At 37.5% G+C, this 25,539-nt stretch overlaps 1 protein-coding gene across 1 annotated transcript in view; it reads left to right on the top strand.

Annotated features, from left to right (window-relative positions):
* Positions 1-25,539, top strand: part of chb (chromosome bows) — an 890,037-nt gene that overhangs the window by 596,332 nt on the left and 268,166 nt on the right. Inside the window, exon 15 of the mRNA XM_067147211.2 lies at positions 2,747-2,902. Within this exon, the coding sequence (XP_067003312.1) occupies positions 2,747-2,902 (156 nt within the window). The remainder of the gene's footprint in view (positions 1-2,746; positions 2,903-25,539) is intronic.

The raw sequence follows: 25,539 nt of genomic DNA, 5'->3' as shown, positions 1-25,539 counted from the left end.
ATATATAAGAATACTTCTAAGGCTGGTTTGGCGGGTCTGTGGCAAGCAAGAAGGAAGGATCTCTCCTTCAACTACTTAAGTTATCGCTATACATCATTTTTATATGGTTTTTCACTTTCCTAACTATACCTACTGGGTATGGAAACGCCACCAAGGAAATTCTCGCAAGCCAAATAACCGCAATCACAAGTCAGAGTAGAAAAGGAGGCCTCTCAAGTTCAGCCGTTTTTTTCTAGCCAGGCTGAGTGACTCAGACGGTTGAGCCGTTGGCCTTCTGACCCCAACTTGGCAGGTTCAATCCGGTGGTATTTGAAGGTGCTCAAATACGTCAACTTGTGTCAGTAGATTTACTGGCGCATAAAAGAACTCCTGCAGGACTAAATTCTGGCACCTCAGTATCTCCGAAAACCATAAAAGTGGTTAGTGGGACATAAAGCCAATAACATTATTATTATTATTATTATTAATTTTTTTTTTTTTTTTTTTTTTTTTACTTGTTAAGTTACTGCTCTCCTTCTATTTCCTTAATTATTTGTGTTTCTACCTTGAATATTTAAATATAGAGTATTGCAGACCTTTCTACAAGTATTTTAAGATTGAACTACTCTCCTTTCCACGTATGTTATGATTTACGTGGGTATAGCTGTAGTGATACATTTTGGTTCTGGGAAAGAGCATCCTGTAGCTTTAAATTACAGCTTTTGAATATAGATATAATAAAATTGGTCTAGAGGTAAATAAAATACAGTTAACAGTATGAATGTGGTGCAGCCATTTATGAAATCTAAATTGGTTCACAGAGTATTTTGATACTTCATTAATCATTACCACTAAATCTTTTTGAATTGTTGAGCAGAGGAAGTCTCATATATTAGATTAATTGCTAGAGTTAATACTTTAGTTTGTGTCTTCTTTGTGTGCTGCATCATTTGGATACAGGCAGCACAGAGAATCTTCACCAGTACCAGCAGCTGCATCGTACCCCATCGCTGACACGTCAGCAGCGTTCAGGCATACCAGTGCTAACTGCTACCAACAAGGCCAGCACAACTGCAGGTACTGCAGTATTGAAACTTTACCTGGAAAGTTACCAAGCTGGCATATTGGTTTATGTGTATTTCTTTTCCCCCTTGCATTTCCTCATAAGATGTACATACACAAACACTCCTGACATCAACCTGATTGATAAAGTGCTGGTTATTGCTGTCCATTGTATTGGCTAAGTGTTGCTCAGCTTATTTCTGTCACCCACTGCTGTTCTTTCTGTGTAAAGTTGGACTATATTTCAGTTAAACAGCTCTTGGTTTAATTGGTGTCGTGGATTGTTCATGTGGCATTGAAACTTTTGCTCTGGATTCTCTGAACGGAGAGAGATTGTATGCTTAGTTGGAACATTATATATGTATATATTTTTTTGAAACTCTTTATGTTTTATCTGAAGGCTCATGTAAGACTTTATTTGTCAACTATCCTCTCGTGTTGAATATCTGTTTGCAGAGCACTTATTTGGTGGATTGCTATCTGTTGTGTTATTGCATGTGTAGTTGACGTATGTTAGTGTACCATGATGAAAACATTGCTTTACGAGATCTGAAGGCTTGTCAGTCAAGCATGGCAAATTTATTAGTATAGAGAATGTCTTACAAAATGGGTTCTTTGTCACAGTATCCTCTCACCAATATATGACTTTGCTTTTTCTTCTATGTAATATTAAATAGTATGTTTCTGATCATTTTATTATAATACTTATTCTTTTATACAGTCGAGAACAAAAACAATTTGTACCTTCCGTATGCACTGAACCTGTAAGCAAGTATCTAGCAAACTTTAAAGAAAGCAGGACTTCTTACAAAACTTAGCAAAATGTCATGCATAGGAATCCTGGAGAGCTTTTATTTTTTCTATTTTGAACATATTTTTCTTCATTTTCCCCCTCTGTAAACATAATATTTCACATAAATACTTCTAAAGTGTATTCAAATACTTATTACCGTATTAAACTGAACTCAAGGTATGCTGTAATTGCAGTGCAGTTTCAAAGGCAATCGTCACAAGAACTATCTGGCTGGATAAGTTTTGTTTTGTTTACTCAGCAGATATAAAGTTATGCTTGTTTTTGACCCATTTAATGACAATTATTATATTATTGCTGGAATTATTGTGACAAAAATGTTGCTTCAATTAAATATATCTAGAAATTATAAAATGCTGAATGTATAGAATCGTTTTGCTAAACACGCTTTTAGGCTAGTATTTTTCATAGCTGGAGAACATTCAGAACATATTTTCAGAAGAACATATTAAGGCAATTGTACAGTATTTCTATGTACTGTATATATAATTACATTATTGAAATTTGACAGATTGTATAGATGCATTATGAAGGGAATATGATTAGCTTAAGATCTCGTATCCAGTGGGTGCCTTAGCAATTGCACAGTAGCATTCTATGTACATTAATTTTTTTTCCTATTTGTTGTGAATAAGTATTATGATTTATATTCTGTTGATTAGTGTACTTCCAAAAAATGTGTTATGATCTTTGTTTTACTTTTTTCTTCCTTCTGTTGTTAACTGCACCTAATTATAATACTACCAAATTGCAAGAGATGGTGTACATTTTCCATTTATGCAGTACTGAGGCCAAAAGAGGAAATCAGTAAAATTCTTAGTACATATTCCCTTCATCCCTCATTCACTGTACTTACGACAAATTTGCTGAGCACAGCTTCTGTGCTTTCTGCAGATAGTCCAGGCTCACCTCGGCGTGCAGGTGCCTCACCAGGCCCGTCCACTCTGCGTTCCAACAGTGCTATTGATCTCCAGGCAGCGCAGCGAGCCAAGGCACGGGCACAATATGCTGCTCTGGCACGGCACAAAGTGGGTTCGGGAGCCTCTCTGCGTAAGTGACTTTATGTTGCGTAATAATATGATGCTGATTTTATCAAATTTTTAAAATAATATTTCTGCTGACAGTCTCTTGAAATCATTTTTGAAACTATGTAAGCCGCTGTGATTTTTAGAAACATATAAGTATATATTTGGTGGTTTCACATGGCTTGTTTGTTTGTAAAAAAACTTTCTTAAGATCTCGCCATAAATATATTGGTATTGTTGATGAATTATGACAGAACTCTGTGGTCATACTTCATTCCATAGACTGTTCCTTGGCAAGGTTGGTTTCTTTTACTTAGATTTATTCAAATATTGAATGAAAATTCCACCTGTGAACAATGGATACCTCCTTGGTTACCATGTTAAGAGTTTCTGTAGAATTTTTTCACATTATTCCAAAAGAAAAAATGCAGCTGATTTATCTCCATATAAACACCTTACTTATTTTCTTAGTTATATCTTTCACTACATCCATCCATTGCTGAGATTTAGTAAGTGCAGTGTAAACTACTTTTTTCTTTCTTGTGATTTTAGTAACCTTATTTCTGAGTTATAGTATTTAGTTGTAATTATATTAACTGGTATTTTGTACAATAGTAGTTTCAGTAGTTACTAGTGTAAATGTTGTGTAGCTGACTTTTTTAAGGTGAATGCTTTTATGTTACCTATATGAAGAAAATGTGATAAACAGTTCTGATTTTGTATACCAATACATTAAAGAAAAACTGCTATAATGATATCTTTTTTAATTACAATTATGTTAAGAGCCTTCACAGCACTCCAAGTTTTCTTTTTAGAACCTACTTACGAATAAATATAAGTCCTCCTAAAATAGACTCTAGAGTACTTAGCCTTTCCAGATGATTTATTCTGTTTCTTTGTTGCAGTCAAGTGACAATAGTGTGATTTTATATTGGGTAATTTTAGAGGCTTGGAACAAAAGTAATGGGACAAAGTGGAGATAACATAGAAAATCTGTGCTAACTTCCTAAAGTCCTGCACACATTTCAGATCAACCAACATGACTGAGTGTTCTTGGGATTCTCTTAGTGTAGTGAAATAAAAACAAGAAAGCTTGCAATTTTGTGCAACCACTGATATGATCATAGTCTTAGGATCTTCAGTTTAATGTGAAATCTTAACCACAGGGACGTTTTAAAAGTCTGGATCATCATCATTATCATCATCATCATCATCTTTACCGGCTACATTGGACCAAAAGTTCACTTTCTCTTGGAAGGCTGTACTGTTAGGTTCTTGTGATCCACCCAGTATTGTTTCATTCATTCCAATCATCATTTTCTTAGTTTGTCTGAAATGGCTATAGCCCTTCTATATGCCATTTTTGCTGAAAATTTGTGAGCCTGAAGAAAGGGGGTTTATTTTATTTTTGTTCTCTACATCTGCTATCAGTCAAACTGATTTGAGATCTTGCTGAATTTTTTGTATAGCCTGGATTATTTTAATACAAAATTATTTTTATCTACTTGTTCAGTATCATATTACATGCCAAGCTGAGATGTTACCGTGGTTTTACGAATGAATCATTTCACAGTTTTAATATTTTTAGAAATCCAAATAATCCCATCAACCTAGCAAAACCAATCAACTTGCTAGAAGTAAAAAGTGGAAAGTTAATGTGGATATTAATTCAGTTTGATTGGTGAATGGAATCTTTGTGAAGTCTATTGTTGACCTGAGCATCATCATTAATGCGTATAACGAATGGTTAGATAGCGAAAGGGAGAAGAGTAGAAAGTAAGGTAGAATTAAAACAGGCTGGTTGTAGCTGTTTTTAAAGGGCCAAAGTTCTGTGAGATAGTAGATGTGGAAAATCAGCACAAGTTGGGTTAATTATGCACAACTAGCAAGGTGTACCTGTTACAGTGAGAAAAGTAATATTACTCACAATTGGTGTAGCTGGTACACTGCAGGTTGGTGAGTACCATGAATTGCATCTTTTCTGTATCTCATTGACAGGTCACTGCACAGTCTTTTGTTGATTGAACAAAGAGTTTTTAAGATTAGTATTAGAAGTCTGGTCATGTACTTTTTCGCTTTCAAACCAGTAGTACTTAAAGATTGGACTGGAGTAGAAGAATGTAAAAAAATATGGTAAGCATGGACAAACACCAGAAAAGCAGGAAACATTGTAGTAAATGTGCTAAAAGATAATTAAATAGTTTCCAAGCTTTTTTTTTCCTGTTAGCATGTGGAGAAATGTCACCATCGAAATGTGCAACTATGGCTCAAGAGTCCTGCACAGCGGCCCAGCCCATGAACTGCTTCGGCAATAGACGGCAATGGGCTTTAGAAGGCTCAAAGATACGAAGCCCGGGACGTCATCACACGGGTCAGGCTGTGGTCAGTGCTATGCCGTTTGTATGCGGTTAGCCAAGGATAGACTGTGGTGGTGCTGTGGGCTGACTGCTTCAATGTGTACAGTGTACTACATGTCAGCGGAGTGCATTACATTATAGTAGAGTGGAGTGGAGATGATCAGGTTTGCTGTGGTTTTCTCGTTGACTTCCCCACCTATCCTGTTTTCAGAAATGAATGCGGACTGTGGCTTCAAAAGAAAAGAAAGTTTGGCAAGAAAACATGAAGTAAAGAAAAACTAGAAACCGGACAATACAAGAAGTTGTATTTGGTCGGTATTCAAGCCTGTAGTTGACAGTGATGGGAAAGACATTCATTTCATGTTCTGAACAAGGTGTGTATGAATGACAAACATTCCAATCTTCCTGGGTCATCAAACTCCGCAACTATGCCATAATCTGCTGAAGTAATGAATGATGTTTGCTTCGTGGGCTGACGTTGAAGATGGTCCTATTCCAACAGATTAGCTGGAAAAATATGTAAACTAAAATTGTGTGATGAAAGAATTGGAGGACAAATGGGCAAAAATGATCCAGAACTTCACCAGATCGCCAAGAAAGTACCATTGCAAGTAGTCCGCTTCACGACCGTATCGATGAGTATAATAAAAAAGAATAATTAAAGAACCACCTAATCGATACTTTATTTTTTGCATTGGGCAAAATTAAATAAACTTATCACTCACAAAACGTGTTTCGATCACTTAGTGGTCATCATCAGCTGTATAAGGAAACTTAGATGGAAAATATTGGACAATAAGCACAATCGTAAATCTTTAGGTTATGGAAAAAATATTTGCTGTGTTGATTGTTTGACTGGTAAAAGTTCTTTGGTATCTTCTTAGTTAAAAATGGCGGTCATCTGGTTAGGGCAGCTTGCCTCACGTTATATATCATATCTTAGAAAGATGTTTAATCTGCGCTGCCTTGGGGATCTGTCTTTATGCACAACCTAGTGTAGTAGCGATGTGACACGGTTTGATTGTTCGTGCAATCCATAGGAGAAAAGGGAATTGAAGTTGTGTCGTCATCTAGTACGTCACGTGAAGGAGGAGGGAGACTTAGCTGTGCTTTCGCGACATCATGCTTGATTATTTCACTTGTTCATCTTACTTGTCTTCTGTCAATCCATTCCATATATTTACTGATGTGCTCGTATAAGAGGTTTTTTTGCTCATTCATTTCGTTAAGATTCCGTTCCCCGTTTTCTAATTTATCAAGAAGAATGTAGATGTTTTCTAGGTTTTTCATTAGCGTCCCTTTATTGATCTTATTTATGGTTTGAAGGTCCTGTTTGATATTAGTGAATTTGTGGTTCGCTTCTTTCATATGAGCTCCCATAGCAGAGAATCTTCTGTACTTCTCTGCATTGACGTGTTCCTGATATCTAATTATGAAGTTCCTTCTTGATTGTCCCACATATATTTTTTTACACTGAGTACATTTCAACTTATAAATGCCAGATTCTTGGAATTCATCATCTTGAAATTTATTGGCTCTATTGTGATTAAAGAATCTATGTTTCGTATTGTTTTTGGTTGCAAAATCTACTTTGGTGTTGTATTTCTTAAACAAATTCATGATTTCATAAATCCTCGGGTTATTAAAGGTGAATTTGACGTACCTCTTAGTCTTTTCTGATTGCTGCTATGGGAGCTCATATGAAAGAAGCGAACCACAAATTCACTAATATCAAACAGGACCTTCAAATCATAAGCAAGATCAATAAAGGGACGCTAATGAACAACCTAGAAAACGTCTATGTTCTTCTTGATAAATTAGAGAACTAGGAACGGAATCTTAACGAAATGAATGAGAAAAAAACCTCTTATACGGGCACATCAGTAAATATATGGAATGGATTGACAGAAGACAAGTAAGACGAACAAGTGAAATAATCAAGCACGACGTCGCGGAAGCACAGCTAAGTCTCCCTCCTCCCTTGCGTGACGTACTAGATGACGACGCAACTCCACTTCCCTTTTCTCCCATGGTTTGCACGAACAATCAAACCGTGTCACATCGCTACTACACTAGATTGTGCACAAAGACAGATCCCCAAGGCAGCGCAGATTAAACATCTTTCTAAGATATGATATATAACGTGAGGCAAGCTGCCCTAACCATATGACCGCCATTTTTTACTAAGAAGATACCAAAGAACTTTTACCGGTCAAACAATCAACACAGCAAATATTTTTTCCATAACCTAAAGATTTACGATTGTGCTTATTGTCCAATATTTTCCATCTAAGTTTCCTTATACAGCTGATGATGACCACTAAGTGGTCGAAACATGTTCTGTGAGTGATAATGTTTATTTAATTTTGCCCAACGCAAAAAATAAAGTATCGATTAAGTGGTTCTTCAATTATTCTTGTTGAAGAAAGTACCAAGCGTCAAGTTCACCTTCGGAGAGAAATTTCAATTCAGTGGGCTTCATTCTCAACGCATGGTGGTCTCTTCTCCATGCAGACAGTGTTGATGCTCTTCCTTTTATTCACAGTAATTCCACTACCATTAATCAATGACCAATAAACTATGCATATCAACTAAGAAAAGGCTATGTTCAGGTTTTTTCCTGGCATTTAAATTGTAATTTAGTTCATTTTGCGTTAAACACGAGAGAGGCCCCGTGAATATGCAGCCCCTGTGGGTGGGGGCAGTAGAGTAATACCCACAGCACCCCCTGCCTGTCGTAAGAGGCAACTAAAAGGGGCCCCAGTGACCCTAAACATGGGAGTGTGAATTGTGACAGTGGGGCCCGTAGCTGAGTCCTGGCATTGCTTCCACTTACTTGTGACAGGCTCCTGATTTTCATCTATGTTCTCCGACCTCCCTTGGTCAACTCCCGTTCTTTTCCGATCCCGACGGTATTAGACCATCCAAGACCTAGGGAGTCTTTCATTTTCACGCCTTTCATGCCCTTTGCTTTCTTTAGCCAATGTCTTCATTTCTCGAAGTGTCGGATCCCTTCCATTTTTTCTCTCTGATTAGCATTAAAAGAGGGTGGTTGGCCAATTGTACCTCTTCTTAAAACAATAATCACCACCACCACCACCACCTTGAATATGCTTCATTTTATTTAGATTCATTTCCAGTTAACTTGATGCCAGTTGCAGATGAATATTATAATTTCTAATTAAGTTACTGTTAGTGTTCTGCCAGTATTATTATTATTATTATTATTATTATTGTTGTTGTTGTTGTTGTTGTTGTTGTTGTTGTTACTACAGAGATTCCATGGTTGGCAGAGGTGAACGAAGGTGCGGGCATGAACGGGTCTATCTATTACAATCAAAAGATTAATTAAAAACATTAAAAATCAAGGTTATATTTCTTTTGGACCTTTTTCTTTTTTCAAATGAAAGATATTAACAAAACCAGGCGCTCAGTGACAGTACAAGATTTCAAGTACAGTAGTTGAATACAATTTTACGAGTGTTATTTGAGCAACATTGCTCCATACACCCAAAAGTTGAGACAGGTCTCCCCATTTCATTTACAAAGTATATCTACAAGAATAGGAAGAGCATCTATGCTCTATGAATACTATAGGAGACAGAGTTCCTAACCTAATACCATTACAACCTGAGCATCTTTTGCTCACCGAAAATTTACAGTTTCCAGGCCTCTCGAAGCACAACTTGCATTTAATAGTTCGAACAGATTTCACTGTCTTCAACACTCAACAGTTTAACCACTTAACAGAAAAGTTTTACAGGAGTATAGAATACTCATTCTACCGGGCCTTGATGGGAAGAAAAAATAAAACAGGTTAAAGTTACTGGCCCAAAAATCAAAATGATGCAGAGGCAGATATTTGCTCTCCTAGAAATGTGCACACAGATTAAAACCCTATTTGGGCTTCTGGCCCAAAGTTAAGGAGGCTAATCCTTTTCTGCTGAGAAAATTTAAGTTACCAGGTTACAGATAGGAAATTGTTACAAAAACATAGTCACCTCAAATGCAAGTTGGTAGGGAAGTCAAGAGGGTGTCGCACTCTCCGTTCTCAAATTTCGGCTAAGTTCCTAGGCTAGTTTCAGATTTACATTTGAAGATGAAATTTACATTATTGAAATTTGAAAATTAAAGGTTACATAATTAAAGACAGGAAACCTTCCTCTCGGGTTAGCTTTCAGAGGCTATCACCTAGTTAGTACAGTACATGGCTGCCATTACCTTATTGCTCTGGACTGCTCGATGAAGGGCAAAACGCCCCTGCCTCCATTATTGGCATACACTCCGTACACTCGACGATCAAGAATACAAGGTAGCCAGAAAAATTGCCAGCTTTTATACCGGAGAGGAAGGTTTTAGAGAGATCTGGACTAATGCCCGACACTCCCCCAGTTTTTTATTGGATGATTAAATATGTCGAAGAAAGCTCCAATTGGTTGAAAATTAAATACAGGAAATTTCCAATTGGTTAATTTTGAAGTTGGCGGAAAGAGGTCGAAGTGTTGACAACTGTGATAAACAAAAACAAATCAACTCGGTTTAGGAAATCTTAAAATAACAAATTACTGTATCACTTTAGTAGCGATATCTGTTGACCAACGTCCAAACTTCTTGCACTAGTTGTTTTAAGTTTTAAGAATAAGATGTCAGTTTACAAGGTGCTTGATTTGAAGTCACAGGACAGGTGTACCCTCACGGTATTATTATTATTATTATTATTATTATTATTATTATTATTATTATTATTATTATTATTATTATTATTATTATTATTTCGTTGTAGGAGAGATCTTTATCGTTTTATTTCAAATTGCGATTAGCGTACTATAACATTTGTCATTAGCGTACAGGAATTTGTATAGCAAGTGATTCCAATAGAAGTGTGAAATGAACATTTCGTTGCACACAACACGCGCTTTATTGTGACGAAGTAGTCAAGGTAGACTACTCAGTCCGCCCAGTGCAGTGGACTGCGATGAGCTGAGTGGGGCCAGTCAGTGGAGTATGACACTGCACGGGCTGGGCTGTCGGAGTCTGTGGGTTTGCGAGTGCTGCGCTGTGAGCCTCTGTTATGGCTCGCTTATTCAACAAATCTCTGAAATTATGGTTTAATGGGGTCAAATTTTATGATGATTTACTCCTACTTAGGGATATATATGATGGAAGGCAGTAGGCCTTTTTATGGGCATTCCAAACATGATACATGTACCTTGTGTAGTACATGGTTTACACAGAGTATGCAAGCAGGCAACGTACCTTATATCCTGAAGTGGACTAATTCATTTCAAACTGCAAAGCAGTGTTCGTGAAATCCCACAACAAGAATTGATTTACTCAAAGCCATAATCCAGATCTTGTGCTTCCACCTTCTGTCGACCAAAATGTTGTGTGTACTGAAGTTTGGAGGTTTTCTTTTTCTTTTCTTCTTAAATAGCCAATAGGCCTACAAAAAATCCAGTGACACCATTTTTCTAGTTTCATTTCATGTTAGGTCATGTAGGTTTCATAATTTAAATTTTTACATTTTTTATCGCAGGTGGAACACGAAAAGTGCCTGTTTCTAAGTATGTTTCAACCATGCATCAACTTTAACACATTGTTTCACCAAAACCTGTCATCTGATCAAATGCAAATTTGAACACAAATGTACAGTAAATTGGGATGTTTTATACATTATTTGCACATTTCAGAATTTTATGTTTCCAAAAAAAATAATTTTGTAGGGTAACTTTTTCTCGGCTCGGGATGGTTGGAAAATTGCGTTCTTGGTTGCATTGTGATCGTTATATATCCAGTGGTTATGCTGTATGACTGTGAAATATGTAAATTAATTCTCATTTTTATATAATTTTGTGTTTGTATTGGGTAGAATAATATCTACGATTAGACAGACGAGGCATGGAAAGTCGTGTGATGTTGTCGCAATAGCCCAGGACACCGCGCCATACCACGCCTCACTCGAAGTTGAATCTAATGCTTACTAGTTGTAGGTACAGTATTATTTGCTTCACATATTGCTTAAAAGTTTTCTCCAGTATTTTATTATTACCTGTGATTAGCATTGACACAAATGGTATTAAGGGGTCATGAAAACACCTCCAATCAGTTTTTCTCGTGAAGGCTTGGACCTCTAATAGCAGCATCCACTTTCCAGTCTCTTTATTCCCCTTCATGCATGACCATTCATATACTTAAAATATTGTGATAAAATCAATGCATTTATATAACTGAAACACAAGCTAAAAAATTCCAATTCCACAGCCCGCTTAAATGAAATGTATGATCTTTCAGTAGCATTTATGTTTCGTAATTCCCTTAGTGCTTTACTTCTGTCAATTATTTATTGAACTGACTAGCTGATGTACCCGTGCTTCGCTTCAGAATTCTATATTGTATACAGAATTCTAGGTTAGGTAGTGTAAACATTATGAGCAAGATTGTATTAAATTGCATAGCTCTTAACATTGCCCTAGAAACACAACGGGGAAGTCACCAAACGTCTTTTCTCATATGAAGACTGGGTTAGGGAATTTTCATTGTAATGGTAGGTCCTCTTGCCTACCATAAGTCAAAATCAGGTTGGGGAGTTTTCATTATAATGGCAGACACTCACTCTCTGCCTGCCTTTATAGATTCTTAGTGGTTTTCCCAACTGAAATGAAGATGGGTCATTACAATGACGTCGGTAGGAATGGCACGATTAAAAGCAATGCTTTCATATGAAATACTCGATCAGATGAAAAACCACACATTTTCTCACTTCTAACAAACAGTACTACGTTGCCTATCAAACAGCCCAAAATTCCAGAGCTGGAATGACCAAGATGCAGACATCCATGATCCGTGAACACTCTTGGTCTTTTTTCAGCGGGGGGGGGGGGGGTTCGAATAGTGGATGGTCCCAGGGCAAAAACTATGCCCATTTACTTCTCTGTTTCCTGGGAGTACCGGATGAGTCGGAAAATCTCAATTCACTACACTGGTGGGGGAAAAACCATCTGACGTTGTGGCAATTTTTCCTTCAAGCCAGAGAAGAAACCACATCTTTGCCGCTAATTTGGAATAAAATGAATGTAAATTTAATAAAAGTGAAGAGGAAGAAGCTTTTCTTAAGAAACAGCTGTTTTTAGGGTTTTAATTTTGAGTTATTTAGTGACTTGTGGTACTATAATTTGGAATAGGCCTAAATTGTAATTCTAGACCAGTTCATACTACTACTACTACTACTACTACTACTACTACTACTAACTGAGCCTCTGTCTTAAGTGTGCACACTGCTCATTCAAAACAGCGCGTCAGAGTAGGTATCGAATGCTGGAATACTATGATGAACCAGTATGTTACGTATCAGCAGTATCCTGTATGAACCAGAGGAATGGCATGCTAAAGAAGAAAGTTATTTAACTCCCCAGCTATTCCCCGCCAATATTCTGTCAGGCTGTTACACTCGGTACACAGCAGTAATCCCATCTATTGGAGTTGAGTGTCAGTATAAGAGACAAAGAACATCACAACAAACAACGGTCAATGTAATGTTATTGTTGATCAATATTACGCACTTTCGATATTGTAGCCCTTCACATTTAGTTTTCTTACGACTCTGAAATTCCACTCTTAGCGTAGTCAGTACAGTAAAACTGAATAAAACATTCATGATCGGAAATTGTATTCTCTATAACTTTTGTTATGTAGTACTTTCCCGTAGGACCAATAACATAGGTATTTAAAAATTAAATTTTAGGTGCCTTCCCCTAAACTACCATTTCACCCAGGGTGAATAAAATTGTTTATAGCTTAAACTGTAGTTTCTTATTCCCTGACTCTGTGTACTGATTTTCATTAAATTCTGCTTACCCAATTTTTAGGGGCTCGACGTTGATATGGACTTAGCAACAAAAATATAAATTCATGAATATCTGTGTTATAGCCGGTATGGTAAAAATGTATTAGACATAAATGATCGGAAATTTAATTCAACTTTAGTTATGTAGTATTTATCAATATGACCACTAATAATATAAATATTTGAGAAATAAATTTTAGGCCTTCCCTTAAACTACCATTTCACTCAGCTTGAATAAAATGATTTATAGCCTAGTTTGTAGTGGCTCATCCCCCTACTTTACATGCCTATTTTTATTAAATTCTCTTCAGCTGTTTTCTCGTGGTGCGTGTACATACAGACAGACAGAAATTATGGAAAAGTAAAAACTGGATTTTCTTGTTACTGTGGATATGACCGATACAGAAATAGCATTCTTTTCAAATTCTGAGCAATGTACAGACAAAACTCTTTATTTTATATATATATATAGATAGTATCTCTTTAATTCTGCATGAAATTAATATATACTTCAAAATTGAATTTAGTCAGTTGAACCATGACATTAATAAACTAACCCAATTATAATGTTATTACATTTATTAAGGTGAAACCCTTGGTCATGTTTCTACACGCAACGCAAATGAATCCCTTCATTTATAGCTACGTTTCCTCATATTTGCCTTCTCCTTCGTTGCTGTCCATGAAAGCGTCCATCCCCACAAGAGTTTCTAACAAATCAAGTTCCATTTAGCAAATGTGATAAATATCCACATGGTGCAGTCTTTTCCGAGTTACCATATTTCTCTGATAGGTTTTTTGTTTTCCGAGAGCATTTGATGTCCTTTCTGCTTCATACGAGGAACTTGGCAACAGTAACATAAACCTCAGTAGACTAAATAACTTCCTCCAATTATAGGACTATGCAATACATAACTTGCTGTATAGAGATATTTTTCAACTAAATTTTTGATGAATTTTATGTAGGACTCTTTTACGTATTAAATGATTTCAATTTTTTTTATCTTCTTTCACTTGACAGGAGTTATACACAGTCATTCAGCTAAGAGTTGTCCACCTGAAATGACTTGTTAATCCATGAAGATATCTTGCTGGTGGCTTTACGTCGCACCAACACAGATAGGTCTTATGGCGGCTGTGGTATAGGAAAGGCCTAGGAGTTGGAATGAAATGGCCTTGGCCTTAATTAAGGTACATCGCCAGCATTTGCCTGGCGTGAAAATGGGGAAACCACGAAAAACCATCTTCAGAGTTGCCGATAGTGGGATTCGAACCCACTATATCCCAGATGCAAGCTCACAGCTGCATGCCCCTAACCGCAAGGCCAACTCACCCGGTCATGAAGATATCAACATTCTATTTTCACTTTCAGTAATGTTAACAAGGGGCTCATAATTGAACTTGTGGTTTATTTTTGTGGTGTCAATATATTCTGAAATAATGGTACTAATTTTGTTGTTTTAAATGGAACTACATTGTTCTTACACCAAAACTTATAATTATTATGAAATCAGCACTGTGATTATTTTGGAAATCGGACAAATATTAGTTGAGAAGATTTTATTTATTCAAACATGCTTCATTTGCCAGCCAGATACTGCCCCGTTCAATTTGTGTTACATATGAGACATGAGCTAGCTGTTGATATAGAGAATTCCATAATCTTCTTCTGACAGCTAGGTTTTCGCCCTACTGTATCCATAAATACACTAATTTTTTTAATTTTGCCATAGAAGGGATGATTGCCCAGTTGTACTAGTACTTCTTCAGATCATGCTCACTTCCACCACCACTATTACTTTCAAACATGCAGTGTAATGTTAACTACTATCCCTCATACTAATCCTTTATTCATTCTTTCTCTGCCACTTTTCCTACAACTTGGTGGGGATGTGGTTGCGGTTTTCTAGTGTTATAACGTCACACTAACTTGGGTGGATGTTCGACGACAATGGGATAGGAAAGGGCTGGGGAGGCAGCGGCCATGGCCTAAATAAAGTACATCACCAGTGTATGCATGGTGTTAAAATGGCAAACCATGGAAAATGATCCTCAGGGCTGCAGTTGGTGAGTTTTGAACCTACCATCTTCCAAATGTAGGCTAACAACTATGTGGCACGTATTACGCAGCTAGCTTATTTGATCCTGTGTGGTTTAATGTCATGCCAGGATAAAAATGTTGTCCCTTAGAAGCACCGATGTATCCATTTTTCCATTACACGTTAACATACGACAATGCACCAGGCGTTAAGTCATACAATGTATCATAGTGTATTTATGGGCTCAGTATAGCAAATACTTAGCTATGAGAAGAAGGTGAAGGAATTCTGTCTGTTGTAAACTAGCTCATATTTCATATATAGCAAGAATTGAACAGGGCATCCTTTGGTCGGAAGATGATGAACGTTCGAATAAATCGCATTTACTCTATCTACTTGTCCAATTTTCAAAATATTTACGGTGTTGAAGTTGAAATGCTTGTGAGTTTAGGCTGGGCACAAAAAACAATAGTTCTGTTTAAAAAACAAAGTTAGTACCATTTTCTCAGAAGATGATACCATAAAAAAGTACTCTAATTCCAAACAATGTCAATATCTTTAATGGTTCACGAGTTATTTGAGGTGGATATCTTAGTTGAATAACACTGTATATTACCACAGATACTATTACCAATGAATAATTTCATGTTGTTGTTTGAGTCATCAGTCCATAGACTGGTTTGATGCAACCCTCATGTCACCCTATCCTGTGCTAACCTTTTCATTTCTATGTAACTATTGCATCCTACATCTGCTCTAATCTGCTTGTCATATTCATACCTTGATCTACCCCTACCATTCTTACCACCTACATTTCCTTCGAAAACCAACTGAACAAGTCCTGGATGTCTTAAGGCGTGTCCTATCATTCGCTCTCTTCTCGTCAAATTTACCCAAATCGATCTCCTCTCACCAATTCAATTCAGTATCTCTTCATTTGTGATTTGATCTATCCTTGTCACCTTCAGGATTCTTCTGTAACACCACATTTCAAAAGCTTTATTCTCTTTCTTTCTGAGCTAGTTATCATCCATGTTTCGCTTCCATACAATGCCATGCTCCAGATGAAAGTCTTCAGAAACATCTCCCTAATTCCTCTATCAATGTTCGAAATCAGCAAATTTCTTTTCTTAAGAAGGCTCTTCCTTGCCTTGCTAGTCAGCATTTTATGTCCTCCTTTAAGACTTCATTTCCTAATCTAATATTACCTGAGCTGTGAGCTCGCATCTGGGAGATAGGGGGTTCGAATCCCACTGTTGGCAGCCCTGAAGATGGTTTTCCGTGGTTTCCCATTTTCACACCAAGCAAATGCTGGGGCTGTACCTTAATTCAGGCCACGGCCATTTCCAACTCCTAGGCCTTTCCTATCCCATCGTCGCCGTAAGACCTATCTTTGTCGGTGCGACGTAAAGCCCCTAGCAAAAAAAAAAAAATTTCCCTGAATCACCTGCCTTCGTTTGACTGCATTCCATTACTTCTGTTTTGAACTTATTTATTTTCATCTTGTATTCCTTACCCAAGACTTCGTTCATACCATTCAGCAACTTCTCGAGATCTTCTGCAGTCTCAGTTAAATTACCAAATTCATGACCAACAAGTTGTGTTCAGGGTCCACGGCTGTTCCTGGGAAAGTTTTGCAATCCAACAGCTGGTTTCTGAATCTCTGCCTAATCATAATGAAGTCTATTTGATACCTTCCAGTGTCTCCAGGTCTGAACCACGTATACAGCCGTCGTTTGCGGTGTTTGAACAAAGTATTAGCAAGGACTAAATTATGATCAATGCAGAATTCAACCAGCAGACTTCCCCTTTCATTCCTTTGTCCCAATCCGAATTCTCCTACTGTATTATCTTCTCTTCCTTGGCCTACCACTGAATTCCAATCTCCCATCACAATTAGATTCTTTTACATATTGTATTAGATCTTCTATTTCTTCATATATTCTTTCGATTTTCTCATCATCCATTGAACTACTAGGCACTGGTTTGGTGTCTATCTTGACAACAATAATTCATTTCACTACGCTGGTCGTAGTAGCTTACCCGCTGCCCTATTTTCTTATTCATGATTAAACCAACTCTTGCATTTCCCCTGTTTGGTTTTGTGTTGATAATTCTGTAGTCGCCTGACCAAACATCCTGTTCTTCCTGCCAACATACTTCACTTATACCAACTATCAAATGGTAGGAAGGGTCCACCTATTCAGTACTATTAGTTTGTATATTGTCTTATAAAACTGGGACTAGTTTTGACCCCATATATATTGGGTTGTCTTCAGCCACACTCCAATTGGAAGACATAAGCAACACACATAACCAATAATGATATAAACACTGATATGACACCTTCACCTTCAATAATATAAACATATACCAAATTACTAATATTTTCAAGAAACATAACCAACAAATAGCTTTTAAAGCAAATAAGAACAATTTAAGCAATTTCTTTAACACACATACTGTCAATCAAACTAATAAGTTTTCTCAATCAGGTGTCTACAAACTGCAATGTAATAGCTGTGAAAGTACGTATATTGGGCAAACAGGACGTAATTTTTCAATAAAATACATGAAACATGTCAATGCTTCAAGATACAATCGTTTCTCTGCCATGGCACAGCACATGACAGACTCAAAACACAATTTTACATCAATTGACCAAGATCTAAGCATTTTAAAAGTAGATAAGAAGTGCACCCTGCTCAACATATTGGAGAATTGTTACATACATTTAGAACAATACTTTAACCCTAACCATAATATCAATGAAATTAATGAAAAATCTATTCTATTTGATATTCTCATTCCTATATACACGAAGTATAAAAGGGAAAAAGACACGTTAAGTCCACCAATCAGTTCAAATCTACCTACTTGCCCCCCACCTGCCCCTCCTCCACACAACCCTCCTCCAATCCCTGCCATCATAAGCTATACTCCTGCTCCCTCTCAACAATCAGTCTGGTGTTGGTATCTATACCAAGTGCACGTAACTTACAAACAACATAGGGCTGAGTCTCATATAACTATACATACTTATCTTGAGCTTCTTGCTTCCCTTATATTCTCAATTATTTACTTCAAATTATTTTCTTTTCAGACATTCACCTCCAAACTAATTAAACAATAGATCACTACATTGATAATAAGGAAAACCTATTCAAAGTACAAATGTTCCCCTTAAAGCTACATGGATCTTGACCCATATTACTATTGAACAAACATGAATATCAGTAAAGTTGCTCGTCTAAACAGAAAAGGATACCAACTCCCAGATCAACTAAAAAACAATTGCTGTTGTAGAAACGACAAAATAGTTCGCCATCAACCACAACATTTTTTGTGTGTTATTTAGTTATGTTATTCAGACTTCACTAATAGTTTAAATTAAGACTATAAATTGTGTCATATCTGTGTTTATATAATTATTGGTTAAATGTGTTGCTTATGTCTTCCAGTTGGAGTGTGGCTGAAGTTGACCCAATATATATGGGGTCGAAACTAGTCCCAGTTTTATAAGACAATATACAAACTAATAGTATTGAATAGGTGGATCCTTCCTACCCTTTGATAGTGATAAATTGTCAATACAGACCATAATGAAATTCATAACTTATGATTATACTAACTACATCTAACTTTAGTCTACCCATCTCCCTTTTCAGATTCTCCAGCCTACCATATCAATTCAAACTTCTAACATTTCATGCTCCAACTCGCATATATTCTTAAATCTTCCTGATGATCGCCCCCTGTTTTGTAGTCCCCAGCCGGAGATCCGAATGGGGGGAATATTTTACCCGGGAGGAGGCTGTCATCAGTACATCACTCAGACAGAAAGCTGCATGTCCTCAAGAGTTAGTAACGGCTGTAGTTTCCCGTTGCTTTCAGCTGAGTAGCAGTATTAACACAGCTAAGCCATGTTAAGTATTATTACAAGACCATATCAATCAATCATCTAGACTGCCGTCCATACAACTTCCAAAAGGCTGCTACTTCCATTTCGATGAACCATTCGTTACTCTGGTCTCTCAACAGATACCCATCCGATATGGTTGCACCTGCACCTGCGGCTTGGCTATCTGCTTCATTGAGACTCGCAAGCCTCCCGACCGTGGCAAGGTCACATGGTTTGCAGGGGAGGAAATAATTGAATAATGGAAAATATTGAAAATTGAAACTGTATAACGTAAAAACTAGGCGTGACTCGTGTCAGGAGACTGTCCTCTGAAGACGTCCACCACAACACTGAAAGTGTCATGACAGTTTTCTCTTATCTGTTGAGCTACAGGAACAGTATAATAGGATACCGCATTTACATGAATAACCCCCTTCCCCCGCTAAATAATCCCTGCACCCTAATTTTAGGAAGGCTCATTTTGAAAAGAAACGGAATGAACAGAAATTCCTTCCATCGAGAGAGTATCATAGGCATAAATAAACATTTCATATCACTCCGCAAGGTCCACGTGGTCTTCACTCAAATATGAAGATGTAAATTTCCAGATATAGTTGCTTTGCCCGAGATGATAAAAATACATTATTTCTGCTGTGAAATATATTTGCTGCGAAAATTAAGTCTACTTACATGACAGATATTTCATTAATCTGAACTTGCAGTAGGCTCGGTTCCCTGTAGATCGGAAGATTCGTTGTCCCTTACATCACTAGAATCCTCTCCTAAATTACTAACATATACATGACACTCACGGCTAAAACACTTATCACATGCGGTCTCTTTTTACTCAGATAGTAACACAACCGGTGGTTGATAAAGATGTTGATTCCCATAGGGAACCTGAAATATTTGTTCCGAACGAGTAAAATTATAATACTAAAATAGTTGGTCCGTTATTGGACATTATAAATTATCCAGTTAACTAATTCCTAGTTGCCAGCATTTTGCCCCAGTGTGCCAAGTTAGGCTCCACAGTTGGTAAATGGCACACCCACCAAGATGCATGGCTAGTGCATACCGTGGAGGCCACTGCGTAGGCTACCTGGAGACACCTGCAGTGCCAATGCACTAGGAGAGACCTTGTCTTATTTTCAAAAATTAATGCCTGCCTGACCATTAGTTGATAAAAATGTTGATTCGCATAGGTGTGATGGTGCTGTAAGTGAGGAACAGGGTGAAATGGTCCATCAGAATATAAAGGACATGGAACAATGATACCAGGGAACTTGGGATGTTTGGATGATGGGCGACTACTGCTGGATGCTTCACCGTGAGCACATGGAAATGCCCCATAAGAGAAAAAGCAGGGGCCATTTCATGACAACTAAGAAAGCACGGAATGAATTACATTAGTGCATGTTTTCTACCGCTTTCTCTGTATGCATTTGTTCAATGTGTGCATATTTCAATATGTAGTTGGTTTAAACTTGTATTCTAACTACTTTAATATGTGATATCATTATTAGCAAAGTATAAGTTTTATGGCAAGACTGTGGGTGATATGATATTTTCAGTGTATTTTCAAGTTCAGGTGGCAGAAGTACATAAAGTACACCTACTTTTGTGAAATCGTTTTTTTCACTGTTGCATTGTGTTGAGTGTTTTAGCTCGAGTCTGCCGTAGTCTGGATGGTGGATTCAGATGTTTCACTAACGTTACCCTAGAAACACAACGGGGAAGTCACCAGATGTCTTTTCTCTTATGAAGACTGGGTTAGGGACTTTTCATTGCAATGGTAGGCTCGCTTGCCAATCTCACAGTCCAGAGTTCCAGAGCTGAAATGACCAAGCTGGAGACAGCTGTGATCCGTGAACACTCTTCGTCCTTTTTCTGCAGGGGGAGTAAATAGTGGAGGGTCCCAGGGCAAAATCTATGCCCTTTTACTAATCTGTTTCTTAGGAGTACCCGATAAGCCGGAAAATCTCAATTCACTACACTGGCGGTGGAAAAATCTATCTGACTTGGAGGCAAATTTTTCCTCCAAGCCAGAGGAGAAACCCCCTCTTCACTGCTAATTTGGAATAAAATGAATGTAGAATGTGTTCCGAGGTTTCTGTGGATCAGCAGAGGTGAAAGAAGGTGCCGGGGTGAATGGGTCTAACTACCAAAATCAAAGTTAATTTAAAACTGTAACAAGGTGATATTTTTTCTCTTCTTTTTTTTTGAACAACAATGCAATAGGTACAAGTAGCACAAATTAACTCTAGGAAAGATAAGATTGGTGGTATATACAGAACTTGGGCTTCAAAGCCCTCCCTTTACATTTCCTGAGCTCTCAGCTCACACACACATATTTACCAAAGGGCAGAAAACCCCTAATACCTGGAGCACTTGGTCCCAACTTTGAACCTCAAGCCTCCCAGAGGCACTAGTACACACTAGAAAAGAGCTAACACGCTCTCAGTTTTTCACGCCTATTCAAGGCAATATCAGGCTTTGCCATCAAGGCATGACTTACAACAATAACACGGGGGTATCTTGTACCCAATCTACTGGGTCTTAGCAGGAAAAGAACAGGTTAAGTAAATGGCCCAGAATACCAGAAAGAATGGAGGCGTATACTTGCACTCCTAAATACACATTTTAAAACCTAAAAGGCACTAGGCCGATGAAACAGGGACTATTCCCAAACTATGGAGATGACTCGTATAATGAATAAATTTAACACATTAAGGAAGAGTAGAAAATCGGTTACCAAAACGTAGTCACCTCAAATCAAAATGAAGGGGAACTCGAGAGAGTAAAGCACTCTCTATCCCAGATTTACAGTTAAAGATACGTGAAGTTTTTACATAAGCCGGCACAAATTTATATTTTTAGAAAGGTAGGTTACATTGTAAATGTTTCGGACCTTTCCCGCGGGTTAAACTGCTGAGCTAGCAAGAAATAAAGATGTTAAGTGGCCATTACCTTACTGAAGAACTGCTGCCTGATGAAAGAGGCGCTTCCCGCCTCCTGCTACACGTCCATACACTAAGTTAGATGTTGATGAAGTGGCCAAGAAGCAAGAAAATGAGCAGTTTTTATACCCTTGGGGAAGGTTTGAGACCTTTCATGAATAATTAAGACACACCTACAGGCTTTTATTGAGTAGCTTACAGTTACACATCAAAATCAAAGAAGAAAGACACGATTGGTCATAAATTAATTACAGAAATTCTGGATTGGCTAAGTTCAAAACTGGCAGAAGGGAAGATTAATATTGCTAACCCACAAAAGAAAGAACAAAATTTAGTAAGGACAAAACTTATGAGTACAAAATTTCTTGAAATAAAGTTCCTTCACTTCGCACCAGGGTGCTTGATCACAGTTTTTAGTAGATACATCTATGAAAGAATGTCCACACTTCTTGATAAATAGTAAACAAAAACAAGTCGAAATTCACACAGCGACATCAGAGGAAAAGTTTAAGTAGGTCCAGTTTTACGTTCAGAGTTTCTCCTGTAGAGGAGGATTTATTGGCGCAAAATTTAAATGTGTGGCGTAGAGGTGTACCACCCGGTACAGAATGTATAAAAGTGAAGAGGATGAAGCTTTTCTTAAGAAACAGCTCTTTTCAGAGTTGAATTTTGAGTTATTTAGTGATTTTTGGTGCTATAATTTGGAATAAGCCTAAATTGTAATTCTAGACCAGGTCATATTGCTACTAAGGGAGCCTCCGCCTTAGGCTGAAGTGTGCACACTGCTCATTCAAAACAGCACATCAGAATAGGGATCGAATAGCTGGAATACTATGACGAACCAGTGTGTTACATACCAGCAGTATCAGAAAATGTATGAACCAGATGATTGGCATGCTGAAGAAGAAAGTTTTCTAACTCCCCAGCTATTTCCCGCCAATATTCAGTCAGGCTGTTACACTCGGTACGCAGCAGTAATTCAATCTATCGGAATTGAGTGGCAGCATAATAGACAAAGAACATCACATCAAACAGTGGTCAGTGTAATGTTTTTGTTGATCAATGTTATGCACTTTTGATATTGTAGGCCTTCACATTTAGTTTTCTTACGACTCTGAAATGCCATTTTTAGCATAGTCAGTACGATAAAACTGAATAAAAAATAAATGATCAGAAATTGTGTTCTCTATAACTTTTGTTACTTAGTACTTTGCGATAGGACCAATAACATAGGTATTAAAAAATTAAATTTTAGGCACCTTCCCCTCAACTACAATTTAATCCAGGGTGAATAAAATTGTTTATAAATTCGACTGTGGTCTCTTATTCTCCAACTCTATATACCGATGTTCATTAAATTCTGTTAACCCATTTTCTCGTGGCTCGGCGTTGATATAGACTTAGCAACAAAAATACGAATTCATTAATATGTATGTTATCATAGCCGGTACGGTAAAAATGTATAAGACCTAAATGATCGGTAATTTAATTCTTTATAACTTTAGTTATGTAGTATTTATCAATAGAACCATTAACAATGTAAATATTTTGAGAATTAAATTTTAGGCCTTCACCTAAACTGCCATTTCACTCAGCGGGAATAAAATGATTCATAGCCTAGATTGTAATGGCTCATCTCCCGACTTTACATACCGATTTTCATTAAATCTCTTCAGCCGTTTTCTCGTGATGAGTGTACATTCATAATAAATACATACATACGTAGACAGACAGAAATTGCAGAAAAGTAAATGCATTTCCTTGTTACTGTGGACACGACCGATACAGAAATACCATTCTTTTCAAATTCTGAGCAATGTACAGACAAAACTTATTTTATATATATAAATCAGTATTATAACTTAGTTAACATTCGACAATTGATTCAACTCGACTCTCTAGCCTACCTTATGCCTATGTCATGCTCGTGACCACTCAAAATTGTCTGTTTTATATTAGGATGAACCGCTCAGTATTTTCTCAGTTCATATGTCACATCAATGCATAAGACTTCAGTAATTGAATCATGAGATCACCGGTGTACATGGACAGTGGGTAAGTGAGCCGACTGATGCAATAACTTAAATGAAAAAATTTTGAACCAGAAAACCGCAGGGCTACTCTGCGTCTCGGGTAGCCTATAAAAATATGATGATTTTAAAAATCCTTTGCTGATAGAGACATATTTTCAGAGATGACCGAACGAGTTGGCCATGCGGGTTAGGGTCGCGAAGCTATGAGCTTGCATTCGAGGGGTGGTGGGTTAGAATCCTACTGTCAGCACCGTTAAGATGGTTTTCCATGGTTTCCAGGCAAATGCTGGTGTTGTACCTTAATTAAGGCCACTGCCACTGCCTTTCCACTCCAAGCCCATCATCGCCATAAGGCGTGTCGGTGTGAGGTAAAGCAACTTATTTGATTTATATTTAATATGTAGGGTACTTATTGCGAACAGGTATTTTTACATCTAATTCCGTATATATAATAGGTTGTGACTTTCAGAGAATTGAGGAAAAGCCATAAGTTATTTTATAAAATTTTAGTTATGTCAGTTCTTCTTCTTCTTGCCTTATTATTATTGTTACGGAGATTTCCGTGGTAGTTAGAGGTGAAAGAAGGTTCGGGCTGGAATAGGTCTCGACTACAAAATTAAAGTTAATTTAAAACTTTAACAAAGGTTATATTTTCTTTTCAAAATCAACAATTAACAAAGTATAACAGGTACCAAGTAGCAGATCAATGAATTAACAAATTACAGTTTGTTACAAGATTTGGGCTTCGAGCCCCAAGTCTAATTCCTGAGCTTTCAGCTCACAACCGCAATTGCTGAAGGGTAGAAAACCCCAAAGTACAAGGAGCATTTGCTCCTAATTTCAATGTTAAGAAAGAGCAGACCCGCTGTCAGTTTTACAAGCCTATCAAAGGCTACAACAAACTTCATTTCTATCTGCCCTAAAGGCACACAAGGAAACAGGGGTAACTAATACCCAATCTACTGGGCCTTCGCAGGAAGGAAAACAAAACGGGTTAAGTAAATGGCCCAAAATACAAAATGAATGGAGGCGATAACATGCACTCCTACACCAAGTTTGTCTAAAACCTATGTGGCGCTAGGCCGATCATACAGGGGCTAATCCCAAGCTGGGGAGGTGACGTGACATGTATGAGAAAACTTTACTACATTAAAGAAGAGAAGACGGTTATGAAAACGTAGTCACCTCCTTTTTCAAAAATGAAGGGGAGTTCGAGAGGGTGAAGCACTCTCTATCCCCGCTTTACAGATTTGTAATTTATAGATAGACAGAAAAGAATTTACATTTTTAAAAGGTAGGTTACATACTAAATGTTTCGAACCCTCCCCGAGAGTTAAACTGCTGAGCTAGCAAGAAATGAAGATGTTAACAGGCCATTACCTTGTAGATGAACTGCTGCTGGAAGAAAGAGGCGCTTCCCGCCCCCTGCTACATATTCACACACTGAGAAAGATGTTGCTGAAGTGGCCCCGAGACAAAAAATCAGCAGTTGATATACCCTCGTGGAACATTCGAGACCTTTCAGGAAT

The sequence above is a fragment of the Anabrus simplex genome, chromosome 5 (assembly GCF_040414725.1).
Source record: "Anabrus simplex isolate iqAnaSimp1 chromosome 5, ASM4041472v1, whole genome shotgun sequence".
Classification (NCBI taxonomy): Eukaryota; Metazoa; Arthropoda; class Insecta; order Orthoptera; family Tettigoniidae; genus Anabrus; species Anabrus simplex.
The sequence above is the reverse complement of the archived record's forward strand: the minus strand, read 5'-3'. Positions and strand labels throughout refer to the sequence as shown.